Source organism: Hordeum vulgare, chromosome 5H, assembly GCF_904849725.1.
Source record: "Hordeum vulgare subsp. vulgare chromosome 5H, MorexV3_pseudomolecules_assembly, whole genome shotgun sequence".
Lineage (NCBI taxonomy): Eukaryota > Viridiplantae > Streptophyta > Magnoliopsida > Poales > Poaceae > Hordeum > Hordeum vulgare.
In genome coordinates this window covers 493,508,450-493,522,204 of record NC_058522.1, presented here as the reverse complement: position 1 = coordinate 493,522,204, position 13,755 = coordinate 493,508,450, and the positions used below count along the sequence as shown (strand labels likewise).

Genomic DNA, 13,755 nt, shown 5'->3' with positions numbered 1-13,755 from the left:
TCATAATATGTCTCATCATGTTTTTAGGAACAACTAATTATAAAAGATAAGGCTAAGAGACGACCCATTGTAGACTATTTTTTTGTCATCTCTAAATTGCATAGAAGATTTAAGATAAGACTATCTTATCAACCATTGTACACGCCTTTAGAGTTTTTATTATAAAAATGAATTGCCGACAATACTATTACATGTGTTGTTCTTTGCGAAAAGCATATTAGTCAAAAGGATTCCCTCCATTAATTTCAAGATACATTGCATGCTAGTAGTTCCTTCCTACTTTGTCAAACTTTATGTGTTCGGAAAAGAAAATACTTAGTTTGACTTGTGACAAAACTAATATGTGGTGTATTATGAAATGAAGCGATTACATATATAGAGTTGTAGCAATAATTTGGCTACATGCATTACAGTGATAAACTATTTGAACTTATTTGAAGAAAGAAAAAGCGCATACTTAGGATTATAAAAAGCTGCAATTTCTATCAGAACAACCTATTCACATTGGGCAAAGATACATAAGCAAACCAAGGAGAGCACCGGCTCCATAGCAGAATGCCTTTCCATACTAACCTTAAGTCTACAATTTTGATTAATTCCACTAATTTTCCTAAATAAATAAAGTCATTAGATGACCGGCTGTCTCTTTTTAGGAGTGACTCGGAGTTCAAGTTCATCTTAGATCTAGCTGGGATTTTTTCCAAGGCCCGATGCCAACTAACCTATTTGCAAAATAAGAATGTACAAATTTGAAGGTGCATAAACTTTTTTTTGATGAAAATACAAAGACCATTCAAGATATTTTGTGGATCGTGTCATCAAGATCACACAATCCATCCATCCACGCCATCCTTTTAAATGTCAGCTATCCAAGTTTAACCTAGCCCCGACTTACTTCTCTGCCTCCTTAGTGGTTTATCGTCCTCGAAATTCCGCGCGTTACCAACCCACTGCTTAGAGCCTTTCGATGATCTCTGACAGCCCCTCTTCCTAACCATCTTCTCCTACCATTACCACATCTCCTTGCCCATCACAATGTTGTTGCCACCTCCGTCTCTCCCTCCGGAATTGCTTATCTATTTTTGCGACAAGTAATTTCGGATGAAGGGAGGCAGTTAGTAGAAAGATGAAAGTAAGCAGCCATCCCGAGACAATACAAAGAAGAAGCAAGAGGAGAGCAGCGATTCGGTGCCCACACTCATCTGCACCAGCGCTGAAGAAAAAAAATCAAAACAAATACTAGAAAAATTCAAAAAACAAATAGCATGGTAGATAATTTGGTGTGTGATGTGCGCTCCAGATTTCAGATCATTTGAATATTTGAGTACCTCTCGACAAAAAAGACAAATATAAGGTTTATAAAAAAAAATAGTGTTCATGTATTTTTCTGATTCAATTTATCTTTTTTTGCTTAGCGCTACTCATATGTTCAAATGATCTAAAATTTGAAACACATCTCACGCATCAAATTAGCTATCATGATTTTTTTTATTACCGGATGCAGTTTTGCGTGGGCTTAGAAATGGATGTTGGATGCAAGAGGCACTATTGTGAAGCAAGGATATAAGCCGATGGGCCCAAGCAATCAAGCATCTCGGTGCAATGGCAACGGGTGGAGGAAGCTCGTGAGAAGCATTTTGCCCACACAAATTGCATTTGGCGTTTTATGGTTAAACCTGGAAGGTGTTGTCTAAATCAGTAAAACCTCCTTGTTTAGGAAAGTAACAACCGTCTCTACGGAATGAAGAGACGCTGCAACTGCACATACACTCTGAGCTAGTGTACAAGTTTCCTTTTGGAACCCCAGCTGTGTACGTAGGTCGTTTGGCCAGGTATAATACACCTAATCCTTTCTCCATTTATACCCAGCGTCCATCTCGATCTCGTCCTCCCCACACAAGCACTCGCATCAGCCAAGAAGCTCCCCAGAGCTCGCTGATTAACCGCACCCCCGTAGCCATGGTGCACGCCGACGAAACCACCCACATCCTCCTCGTCCCGTACCCGGCCCAGGGCCACCTCAACCCGATCCTGCAGTTCGGCAAGCGTCTCGCCGGCCACGGCGGGGTCCGGTGCACCGTCGCGGCGACCCGGTTCGTCGTCGGCTCCACCAAGCCGTCCCCGGGCTCGGTGCACGTCGCCGTCTTCTCCGACGGCTGTGACGTCGGCGGGCCCGCTGAGCTCGGCGGGCACAAGGGCCCCTACTTCCAGCGGCTGGAGGCGGCCGGGTCCGAGGCGCTGGACGAGCTCCTCCGGTCAGAGGCGGCGCGGGGCCGGCCCGTGCGCGTGGTGGTGTACGACACGTTCATGCCATGGGTGGTGCCCCTGGCACGGCGGCACGGGGCGGCGTGCGCGGCGGTGCTCACCCAGACGTGCGCCGTGGACATCGTGTACACGCACGCGCGGGCCGGACGCATGCCGGTGCCGGTGCGCGAGGGGGGCTCCAGCCTCGAGCTCCCCGGACTGTCGTCCCGGCTCGGCGCCGCCGACGTGCCGACGTTCCTGACCGACACCGACGCGCACCACCCGTCCCTCCGCGACATGCTCATGAACCAGTTCGTCGGGCTCGACGCCGTGGAACACGTGTTCGTCAACTCCTTCTTCGACCTGGAGCCTCAGGTGAGCGCCTGGCCACGCGAATCCGCCCTTGGCATCATATGCCGCGCAGAGCTAGCTTACGTGCGCTCAATGCCAGGGCGCGCGTTGCATGCAGGCAGCAGACGTGCAAGCACGTCGCTTGCAACGTGCAATCAATTGACGTCTACTGCCATTATAATTGACTCCAAGCACTTGCACTGACGACACCGGCTACGTCCGTGTGCTTACGTACGTATGTGCAGGAAGCGGGGTACCTGGCGTCGACGGTGGGGGCCAGGACGATCGGGCCGACGGTGCCGTCGGCGTACCTGGACAACCGCCTGCCCGACGACGCGTCCTACGGCTTCCACCTGCACACCCCGATGACGGCCGTGACCAAGTCTTGGCTCGACGCGCGCCCGCCGGGCTCCGTCGTGTACGCCTCCTTCGGCAGCATCGTGGCGCCGGGGCCGGACCAGATGGCCGAGGTCGCCGAGGGCCTCCGCGACAGCGGCAGCCCATTCCTGTGGGTGGTCAGGGCAACGGAGACCGCCAAGCTGCCCGAGGGCTTCTCGGCGAGGGCGGCGGCGCGCGGGGACCTGATCGTGCCGTGGTGCCCGCAGCTGGAGGTGCTGGCGCACGGCGCCGTGGGGTGCTTCGTGACGCACTGCGGCTGGAACTCCACCGTGGAGGCGCTGAGCGCCGGCGTGCCGATGGTGGCCGTGCCGCAGTGGTCGGACCAGCCGACCAACGCCAAGTACATCGAGGACGTGTGGCGCGTCGGCGTGCGCGCGCGGCCGGACGCCGGCGGGGTGGTGAGGAGGGGGGAGGTGGAGAGGTGCGTGAAGGACGTGATGTGCGGCAAGGGGTACAGGAGGAGGGCGTCGGAGTGGAGGGAGAAGGCCAAGGCCGCCGTGAGCGAGGGCGGCAGCTCCGACCGCAACATCGCCGATTTCCTCTCCAAATATCGCGTGGCAAAATGATCTCGAGCACTTTTTCAGAATCAGACTGTTGGGGTTTGTGTTTGTGTGGTTTGATGGTCTCTGATGCAACACTTGATTTGTTTTTTAGCAGATGGCAACGGCCGATTGTTGGCTAGCTTCAAAAATAGTTTAAACCATGGTGAGCTCGTTTATTTATCTGGTCGAGTTCTTCTTCCGATTTCGATCAACTCGACAGCAGCTTTGAACTATTTGTCTGCATTCTCCGAAATCCTAGAACGCTGTAAAAATATCTCCACGTTTCTCCCATGCAGAAAAAGACACCACGATTTTCTGGTTTCTGTTAGTAGATGTTTTCAGGATATTTTTTTCAAATGAACTTCAGATGATCTTTCTCTACGAGCGGATGGCACACAGCCGCTGCACTCCACTGTCGAAGCCGCTGCACTCCACTGTGGCAAAATGATCTCGAGCACTTTTTCAGAATCAGAATAAAAAGGTCTCGAGTTCTCTAAAGCGTGAGGGTCATAATCTCTAATGCGTGTCATGTTGCACAATTCAGTTAAATTATGCAAGTGCATACCGACATCTTCAGAAGCAGAGAGCCTACAAATTGGTCATGTTGAACCATGAAAACTAATTTCAGTTTGATCTCATATTCGGTAGCAGCAATCGCAGGTTGTGTTATGGATTCACGCATAATGTTATTGCTAGGAGTAGCAAAACTTTCAAGATTATGTGTCATGGTAATTTTTTGAGGGATTTTTCAACTGACAAGACTTGCAACGAAATTAAAAATAAAAATAAAACACAAACAAAAACCGAAACAAACTTGAATAAAAACTCTAAACACAAAGACTAGGAACACTCAACTCCTCCCACACAACGACGTCAGAAAAATGCTTGATACTTCATTTTAGTGACCTACAAATGGAACAGAAAATACCCACACATGTTTCCCCAGAGGTGACCCTGAGTTATCAAACCCACGAGGGAAAGGTCCCTTTGAAGCCAGGGTCTCTAGCAAACTTTTTTTCCTAGAAACAATTCCAGCTTTTGTCCGGATGTAAATAAATAACCTTGAGTTGAACACTTACAATAAAAAGTGGTACGGATATGATGTCATTAATGCTTATTACCATGTATTTGTGTTGGGACGAGACTATGATCTTAACTCGTGCGCTGGAAGGTACCCATTGAAATATCCTAGTTACGAATCGAAGTGGGGGATGTACGGATATGATGAAGCATCATAGGCTTCCGTTTGTGCTTCAAAGAAACTACGACGACCGTTGGTGATGCGACGGAGCATCGCCGTGCCGGTGTTGGTGTTGCAATGAAGCATCGCAGGCTTCCGTCGATGCAGCGATGAAGCTGCGACGGGCTATGATGGAGCACCACCGCTCCGGGTTTGGCACTGCAATGGAGGAATCAGTGCGTTGTTGTTGCTACAAGTTGGGGCCGCGCGACAGAATGATGCAGGAGGAGACGAGGGTGTGGTGGGAGCTGTGAACGAAGAGCTCCGCTGGTGGATGGGGGCGTCAGCTTCGAGCAAAACGCCGCTATTCTCCCATGACAACGTGCATCGTTGCTCCTCCGCACACGAGATGAGATGACAGCAAGGCGCGCGTTCGACGAATCTCACAACTCCACTCCACGGGACGGACCCGATGACCAAAGAACCGGATGATTTATAGCAGCCGCCTTCTAGAAATTATTATTCCACCATGTACTCTCCAAAAACAGAAGAAATTATTCCACCATGACAGGCACAGGTGCTTTCTGGATCGCCCGCCACAGTTAACCGTGGAAGATCCAACGGGCCTGCGCAGGAAGTCCACACCAGCACTCGAGATCCGACGGCCAGGAAAGATCCGACGACCGCTGGCTCCGCTTTAGGCGTGTCCGTCCTACTTTCCACCGCACCTTGGCCGCACCAACTCGCCATCAAACCTCCGTCATCTTCCCACATGGCCGGAGCCGCCTCGGGATCGCCATGGCCATGAGATCCTCGACAGCGACGTCGCTGCTCTCCAGAACCCTCCTCCTCCGCGCCACCTCCTCCTCACCCCACCTCCTCGAACCGTCCGCGCACCGGGTCCCGCGGGTCGGATCGAGGGCCGCGTCTTCGTCGTCGTCGTCGGGCAGTGGGGATCCGTCGGGCCAGGAGCCGGCGCCGGCGCCCATGGACTCCCCGATCAAGGTGTTCTCCCACCTCCGCGGCGGCGGGGCCGGGGCCGGAGGCGCGGCGATCGACGCGGGCGGGTCGGCGCGGAAGCCGCTCAGCCTGTGGCCCGGGATGTACCACTCGCCGGTCACCAACGCGCTGTGGGAGGCGCGGTCCAGCATCTTCGAGCGCAAGATGGACGCCGGGGGCAACGCCGAGGCGGGCCCGCAGACGGAGCTGCTCACCAAGACCCCCGCGCAGAGCCGGACCACCATCGTCTACAAGTTCGCCACCGACGACATCCTCCGCGAGCAGTACCGCGACCCCTGGAACGAGGTGCGCATCGGCAAGCTGCTCGAGGACCTGGACGCCCTCGCCGGCACCATCGCCGTCAAGGTATTATAATTGCGATCCTCCCTCTATTTGTTAATCATTTCACATCGAATCAGGGAAAATGTCCTGTTCCATAAAACTTCAGGCATTGGGGACGTTCGATGTGATTGCGAGAGAAAATGGTAATCCCTTTTATTTCAGAGGAAAGGTTGCATCATGATCCAGCTTCGTCAGAAAACAAGAATAATGCATTATCATCTATTGCAAGATTACTCATTTCGCAGCCAAAACAAGACCCAAATTGCAGAATAACCTTCCATCTAAAACAGGGTATTCCATTGCCATCATAATACTGCAACTAAACCAAATATACAAACCATTTTCCAACTAAAATAGGGCGTTCCTTAGCATCCCCCCCCCCCCCCCCCCCCCCACACACACACACTCCACCGCCTTGCCTCTGAGATCATCTGTAGTATTTTGCAGTCGTGTTGGTCAGATATTTTAGGTGCCCGTAGAAATGGCAAAGTTCTGCTCTGTAATGATATAGCTTGTTGACTCGTTGTCACAACTCACAATTAACTGACTTGACAACTGAACTGGCACTGGCTGTATATTATACGTAAGTAAATATTAAGCAGAAGCCAGGATTCGGGGTATCTGTTGTTTCTAGGTGCTCATGGAAATGTTCAGATTTCCTGAATCTGATTCCTCTCACAAAAGTTGCCAACGGTTCAGATTCTAACAACTAAGATGCATGATTCATCCGGATGTATTCACTACTCGGTACATCCAGAGAATATCACTGTATCACACGTTTGAAACTGGAACGAGTAATTAACCATGCTGAATCAGGATTGCGTCAGTTTGGTAATGGAAGCAGCAGAGGCTACACACCCTTTAGGTAGCTCAATGGTACAAACTGTTAAATAAGTAAGGCCTTTAGTAGCTTTCCTTTCCTTCTTTTCTTGAAAGATTGCTTTCCTTTCCTTTTGAACAACGGCATAAGTAGCATTCCTTCCAGGCTGTCAGTTCAACATATACTACTATACAATTTTTAGAGGGAAAAAGCTCCAGCCCCAGCTCCATTGAATAACAACGAAAACAAATATGTCTGATACAACTTATTTGGGAAAGTAAAGCTTGCGGAGGAACAGCAAAGGGGCTGCCTCAGCAGGGAAACATATACTATACACTGATAACTTGATTATTTATGGATGACAGATAACTATGATGAGGCTGTCAGTTCAACATATGTACTATAACAATGATACTTATGTACAACAGATAACCGATATCTGTTAATTTATGGTGTTTTTAACATCCAGCAGGAATATTTCTTGACAAATCTTATGTGACACGCAGCACTGTTCAGATGACGATAGCACAACAAGACCCCTTTTGTTAGTTACTGCTTCTGTGGATAAGATGGTCTTAATGAAGCCACTTCGTCTGGACACTGAAGTAAAGATTGTTGGGGCAGTTACTTACGTTGGCCGCTCTTCGATTGATATACAGATTGAAGTGACTCAGATTGATCAAGGTAGTGTTGCTAAAGAAATTATCGATCTTCTTATTTATTCGATTTTGAACGACTGTCATGTATGATAGATATTTTTACTGTCTTGTCTGACATTTTACAACTTGCAACAGATGGTGATACACAGTCAGACCCAATTGCATTGACGGCTAACTTCACATTTGTTGCACGAGATTCAGTGACCGGAAAATCCGCTCCAGTGAACCGCCTTTCACCAGAAACCGAGAGAGAGAAGCAGTTATATGAAGAGACAGAAGCACTGGATAAGGTGAAAAAAAGGAAAAGAGAAGAACAGAAGGGAGTGCTTGAAAAGGGGGTACATAAGCTTGGTGCTGAGGCTGAGAGGCTGAAGGCTTTACTGGCAGAGGGTCGTGTTTTCTCTGATTTTCCTGCTTTGGCTGATAGGGATAGCATATTGATGAAGGATACTCGCCTGGAGAACTCCCTTATCTGCCAACCTCAACAGCGGAACTTGTATGGACGGATATTTGGAGGTTTCTTGATGCACCGAGCATTTGAGCTTGCTTTCTCGACTGCCTATGCCTTTGTTGGGCAGAGACCGTGTTTTCTTGAGGTGGACCATGTCGACTTCTTAAAGCCGGTAAGTAACTACTCCCTCCATTGCCAATGATCTCACTCCCACATGCATGTAAGGGATAATTAATGTCCTCCTTTGTTAGTACTACGAAGCAAACACCATTAATATTGCATCGGTTAGTGTTAGTGACCTTGTATTTGTGCAAATTGTAATTTTGATGGTGGCCTTATATATAAAAATGGAGGGAGTATATTAGAGGGTGCGTTTCTGAGTAATTAAGCTCGTATCTTCAGACAATCAAGTCGTCATTTCTAATTTAAGAAGTAGAGGTACTCTTTCTACAACTATATTAGAACTAGTGCCGAATTTAAATAGGAAAACCGTTCCATGGTTGCTTCTTGGTAATTACCTCAAATTAGCACTAAAGGTGTTATGTAAGACTGGATCATGGATGTGGGGAATAACGATGTCCAATTGTGATAGCACAGGTGGATGTTGGAGACTTTCTTCGATTCAAATCATGTGTCTTGTTTACCCAGCTTGAGAATAAATGGCAGCCCCTGGTAAATGTCGAAGTTGTCGCTCATGTGACAAGGCCTGAGCTCCGAAAAAGCGAGGTAATCTCACACTGCTGCCCAGAACAAACTGTTGTGACTGCAGCAGCTAAACCTCTAGTCTTTGTACCTCGTTGAATACTTCCATTCACAGTACTACATTGCTGATGGCTTTGCCCAACAAACAGATCTCCAACACATTCCACTTCACCTTCTCAGTCGGCAGCGACGCGCTGAAGAACGGACTGAACATCCGCAATGTTGTTCCCTCAACCGAAGAAGAGGCACGCCGTATATTAAACCGCATGGATGCGGAGGGTTTGTTCGACTGATCCTTCGGCAGAGTCACTGGTTCCAGCCACAGTTTTAGGAACTTTTTACTAGCCACATTAACTAGTGGGAGATGTACCCCATGATTTGAACATCAGCCGCGTATGCTGGCAACCAGACCGGCAGAAGTGTAGCTTTTGGCGTTTCTTTTGGGAAATTATTTGGAGCACATACAGTAGGATACAATAACCCCACAACCTCGAGACCCGAAAATTTGCTTTTTGTGAGGGCTAAATCCATTGATTATATATATACGTACATAATGGCAGGCCCAGCGCACAATTTCTTATTTGATTATGCATCATGGCATGGCTGCATTGCATCAACTCACCTTGTTTATTTGCTGAAAATGAAAGCCAGTTTCAGCATGTAAACAAGGATAGAGGCCATCAGGTCAGAGGGAAAGAAAGAAATGCAGGGATAATTCCCTTGTCAGCATGGGAAGCAAAAGACGAATCCCAGCAGATCCTGAAAGGTGGTGGCTGCACTGCAGCAAGTAAATGTAAATGCGGCTACTGGCTACTTCTGCTTTGATCATGTGATTGGTTCTTTTCTTTTACACTGAACTTTTATCATGAGATCAGAACGGTCAATTTGCCAAAAGATTTGGTCTAGTACTACTGCTAGTGAGTGACTGATTCTTGGCATGGCTGAATCATCATGTACAAACGACACTTTCACCTTTGCTGGTAGGCCATTGGCTGCCGGATGACGCTTTAGCATGCTGAATCAAGTACTGCTACGATATAGACTTTGATGATCTACACTTACTCCAAGCATTGCTGCTCTTCTAGACATCGGGGTATCTGCTGAAGTTACAAAATACTAGCGATGATTACAGGTTGGGTCCTCCGCATTGCCTGCTCATCTAGACAGTAGCTAGGATGCAGATTCCAAGCTGAGACATTCAGGTGTCTTGCCCTACTGACGGCTACTGCGACGATGACGACGAGCTCTCCTCCTCGGAGCTGCTGCTGGACTGCGCCGCAGCGTTGAATCGTGGAGGAAGGGCCGCGCTCTCCACCCGGCGCGAGGTGCTGAAGCCCCCTGTTGTCGCCGTCCGTTCGTTCATCCTGCTGACGTCCTTGCAGACTCGGTCGAGGACGGCGAGGAAGTCGCGCACCACCATGAAGATCCTCAGCGGATGGCCTTCCTCCTTGGCAGAGTTGCCGTGGAAGAACTCGGTCGTTTCCCTGACGAGGGAGAGGGCGAGCCCCTCCTGGGCCTGCACCGCCGTGATCTCGGCTTCGGCCTTCTGCAGGAACTCGCCGATGGAGGCACGGAACCTCTTGCAGCGGTCGTCCGAGCCCAGCTGCTGGTTCAGCTGCAGGACGTCGCTGATCTTGCTCACGCCGGCTGAGAGCTTCGACACGCAGCTGGCCAGCGAGTCGGAGTCCATTCCCGCCGCCTTCTTGACGTTGCCCAGCTCACCGCCGAGGCTAGCCACGATCTTCAGGCCAACTTTCTTGCACTGGAAATCATCTGCAACGGCGCTCACCTTGTCTTTCGTTTGGCTCGTGGATACAATGTTTGCACCCTCAGACTTGGTGATCTCCTCGATGACGAAGTGCAGGAGCGTCGTCTTGCCATCCGTGCCCTTCACATCGACCAACTTGAGGAGCGAGTCGAGCTTGAAGGCGTGCGCGTTCCCACGGTTCGTGCCGGTGTTCATCCGGTTACCGGTCTTCAGGACGGCATCCAAGATCTTGTGGAACAGCCTGCTGCCCCTTAGCTCCTCACACGCTGCCTGAAATGGTAATGGATCACAAAGTTTATAAGTGACTGTTTACCTCTATGCTGCAAGGAACCCCTGAATCAATAATTTGAAGTTTTAAACAAGATTACATGATCGTGCCCAAGCATGTCTACATGATGACACTAAACGGTAAAGACCGCAATGCGGCGAATTATCATAGGAACATGGCACATACGGCGCTTTAGATCGCCGAGCACAACTTTACAGAAACAAGAGTCCTTTAACTCGATTCAGGAGACACTGTCATGGCACGCCTGACCCCTTTTTGTCATCTAAAACTGTTTATAGTACAAGTTAGGACATGATTAGTACCTCGAGGGTTTTGAAGGCGGTCTTGAGGTAATCGACCTCCGAATCGAAGTTGGCGATGTAGAGCATCGCCTCCGCTCTCTTGAACGCGAACGGTATCCCGAGCACTGCTTTGAGGAAGCTCTCGGCGGGGCCGAGCTTCGACTGAGCATCCTCCCTGTACTCTCTCAGCTTGAGCTCTTCTTCTCTGGTAGGGGCCATCTTCAGCAGCATCTCCAGCAGCTCGGTTCCAAGGCTCTCTGCCTGGCCTGCATTTGCAAGAAATGGCAACACAAGCGAAATGTTCATGGAGCTGGGTGATCAGACAAAGCATTTACAGAATGGAAGTTTATAAAATGAAATGTGTGTGGGTATTGTGTTATCTCTTCTCACCATCAAGCAGGGCCTTGCACACTTCTTCCTTGGTGGCGTCCAGCGCCCGTAGCATGATCGCGATGTTCTGCGATTTCTTGGCGTCGAGCACCTTGTTCTCCTGGTTGAAGGGTGCGCCGTTTGCCTCCTTGAATCCGTTCTTGGGCATCCTCCTCGTCGAGTTGGAGACGAACAATGTCTCGATCATCTCCTCGTTCACTCTGTTAGAGTACACGCAGTGGAACAAATAGGCAGCGGTGAGCTTCAGAACGAAATGGATCCAACACATGGCAGCAGCTATGATGCAGAGTATGGTAAATGAAGTACTCCAGAGCGGTGGGGAGGGCTCACCGGAATGAGCTCGCCTTGAGCTGGTCCCACACCGTCGGCCTGCCGGAGCTCGCGCGGAACTTGTCCCAGTGCAGCGGCTTCAGCTTTGGTAGAGCAGCCGCGCCGGCGTCCACGTCCTTCTCCTCCGACTGCGGCGACTCCTCGGGGTGGACTGCGCCAGCCGAGGCTCTGATCACCGTGGGCGCGGGGCGCTCCGAGAGCCGCCTCGGCAGCCAGCCGCTGCCGTTGCCGGCTCGCGGCAGCAGAGGGGGCGGCATTGGAGGTGCAGGTGCCGCTTGCGCGCTCCCGTTGCCTTTGCTCGGTGGCATTGGTGGTGGAGGTGGTGGCGGCGGTGATGGCGGTGGGACACCCACCGGCGCCCGGTTGTCCCCTATTATGTCTTCATTGACGGGGCTTGACAGCGGGCTCATCCTTGCCTGCTGCTGGAACTGCCGTGGCAGGGGCGGCATGGGCCGGAGCTCCGGCGAGCTGGTGCTGGAGATGGTGGCGGTGGAGCCCCGGGGGTGCTGGTCATCATCGTGGAGCGCGGGCTTGGCCGGCGAAGGCTTAGGCAAGGCCGGCTTTTCATACGCTTCAGGCTGCGGCTCGGGCCGGCCGCGGCGGCGGCGCGCGAGGAGGTAGACGAGCGCGGCGGCCAGCACGGCGGAGGCCACGGCGGTGACGAGGAGGAGGACGGTGAGCAGGCGGTGGGAGGAGAGGAACGCACGGAGCGGCGCCGGCGCGCTGCGGGGGACCGGCAAGGCCAGGGAGGACATGTTGGCCGGCGCAGTGGGGTTCGGCAGGGAGGACGACGGGTCGCCGTTAACGCCCGCATCACCGACCCCGACGGCGGCCGGCGCGGGGTTGGCCACCGTCGGCGGCTGCGGGGGCGCGGCGTCGGGCAGGAACGGGAAGAAGGGGGCGGGGGGCGGCGGCGGCAGCGCGGGCGCGCTCTCGAGTGGGAACAACGGCTCGTGCAGCCCCCTCCTCCCGCCGTACCCTTGGTGGTAATGGCTGCCGTCGCGGCGGCGGTGGAGAGAGGCGGAGCAAGAAGAGGCGAGGAGGAAGAGGAGGTGCAGGAGCACGAGCAGCCGCCGCCGCCGCGCGGGCATCGGCATCGGCATCGGCATTGGCGCGCGCAAGCAAACGGCCAACGGCCGGCGCACGCCCGAGACGACAACGACAAGCCCCGCCCGCCCGCTCGCCAACTACCACCTACCACCTACCACGCCATCGCTCACGCGAGCTCGGCGAGAGAGACTGCGGCGAGCTGGACCGAGCTCAGGCCAGCGTGTGTGGGAGAAGGGAGAGGGGAGCGAGTCAGTGAGAGTGAACGCTTGTGAGCAGCGGCAGCCCAGCTAGGTAGCTGTGAACGCAGGACGAAGGGAGGGAGGGGGGGCATGGGCGCCTGGGTAGTGGTGCACTGCCACGGAGCGGAGCGGTGTCGCGGGTGGGAATGTGTGCTTTGGATGCTTGCGCCTTTCGGTGTCACACACGGAAACGATGGATGGGGCGCGTGCAATGTGCAACTGCAACGCGCATCGCGTCGCGTCGGCGTCGCGTTGCCGTGCCTTGCCGTGCGCTGCCTGCGCTTTCGAGCTGGTTCCCATGGAGGCGGCCGCCGGCAGCAGTACTACGTGTGGCATTGTTTACTCGCCGGTCAGTGTGAGGACTGACGAGGGCCTCCGCGTGGACCGGTATCCGATGTTCGATTAATCGAGGATTTTGCCCATGAAACTGCCAAAGGGGAAAATATCCTGTGACACCAAGCATGGCCATGATATTAAAAGAAGAAACGAAAACAATTGTGACTGTTCACAGGACATGTCTGTTATCCCCCAAACAATTGTGATAGTCTTTTGAAGTCAGCCTTGTAAGTGTGATGATCAAGTGCGTAGAGAAAAAAATCCAAATAATCCAGGATTGTAGGTTCTAACTCACACAAACAATTCGAGTTCAGAACCGTGCTCCTCTTCTTTTTAAATACACAAAGCTTGCATATCTTTTGTTATGAACGAAAAGAATAATT

The 13,755-nt window shown here is 51.8% G+C and overlaps 3 protein-coding genes across 3 annotated transcripts; 2 read left to right on the top strand and 1 right to left on the bottom strand.

Moving 5' to 3' along the window:
* The first annotated feature begins 1,872 nt into the window (after window positions 1-1,872).
* LOC123399957 (UDP-glucosyltransferase UGT13248-like) lies at window positions 1,873-3,585 on the top strand. Its single transcript, XM_045094348.1, has 2 exons — window positions 1,873-2,619; window positions 2,841-3,585. Exons 1-2 carry the CDS (start codon window positions 1,960-1,962, stop codon window positions 3,558-3,560), a joined length of 1,380 nt encoding a protein of 459 aa, XP_044950283.1. The 5' UTR covers window positions 1,873-1,959; the 3' UTR covers window positions 3,561-3,585.
* A 1,845-nt stretch (window positions 3,586-5,430) lies between these two features.
* LOC123399959 (acyl-coenzyme A thioesterase 2, chloroplastic) lies at window positions 5,431-9,269 on the top strand. Its single transcript, XM_045094349.1, has 5 exons — window positions 5,431-6,081; window positions 7,384-7,561; window positions 7,672-8,159; window positions 8,585-8,713; window positions 8,839-9,269. Exons 1-5 carry the CDS (start codon window positions 5,515-5,517, stop codon window positions 8,980-8,982), a joined length of 1,506 nt encoding a protein of 501 aa, XP_044950284.1. The 5' UTR covers window positions 5,431-5,514; the 3' UTR covers window positions 8,983-9,269.
* Window positions 9,270-9,702: 433 nt separating this feature from the next.
* Window positions 9,703-13,151, bottom strand: LOC123399956 (formin-like protein 15). The gene is made up of 4 exons (XM_045094347.1): window positions 11,748-13,151; window positions 11,418-11,617; window positions 11,049-11,293; window positions 9,703-10,727 (listed from the first exon to the last, which is right to left on the bottom strand). Exons 1-4 carry the CDS (start codon window positions 12,854-12,856, stop codon window positions 9,912-9,914), a joined length of 2,370 nt encoding a protein of 789 aa, XP_044950282.1. The 5' UTR covers window positions 12,857-13,151; the 3' UTR covers window positions 9,703-9,911.
* Window positions 13,152-13,755: the final 604 nt, after the last annotated feature.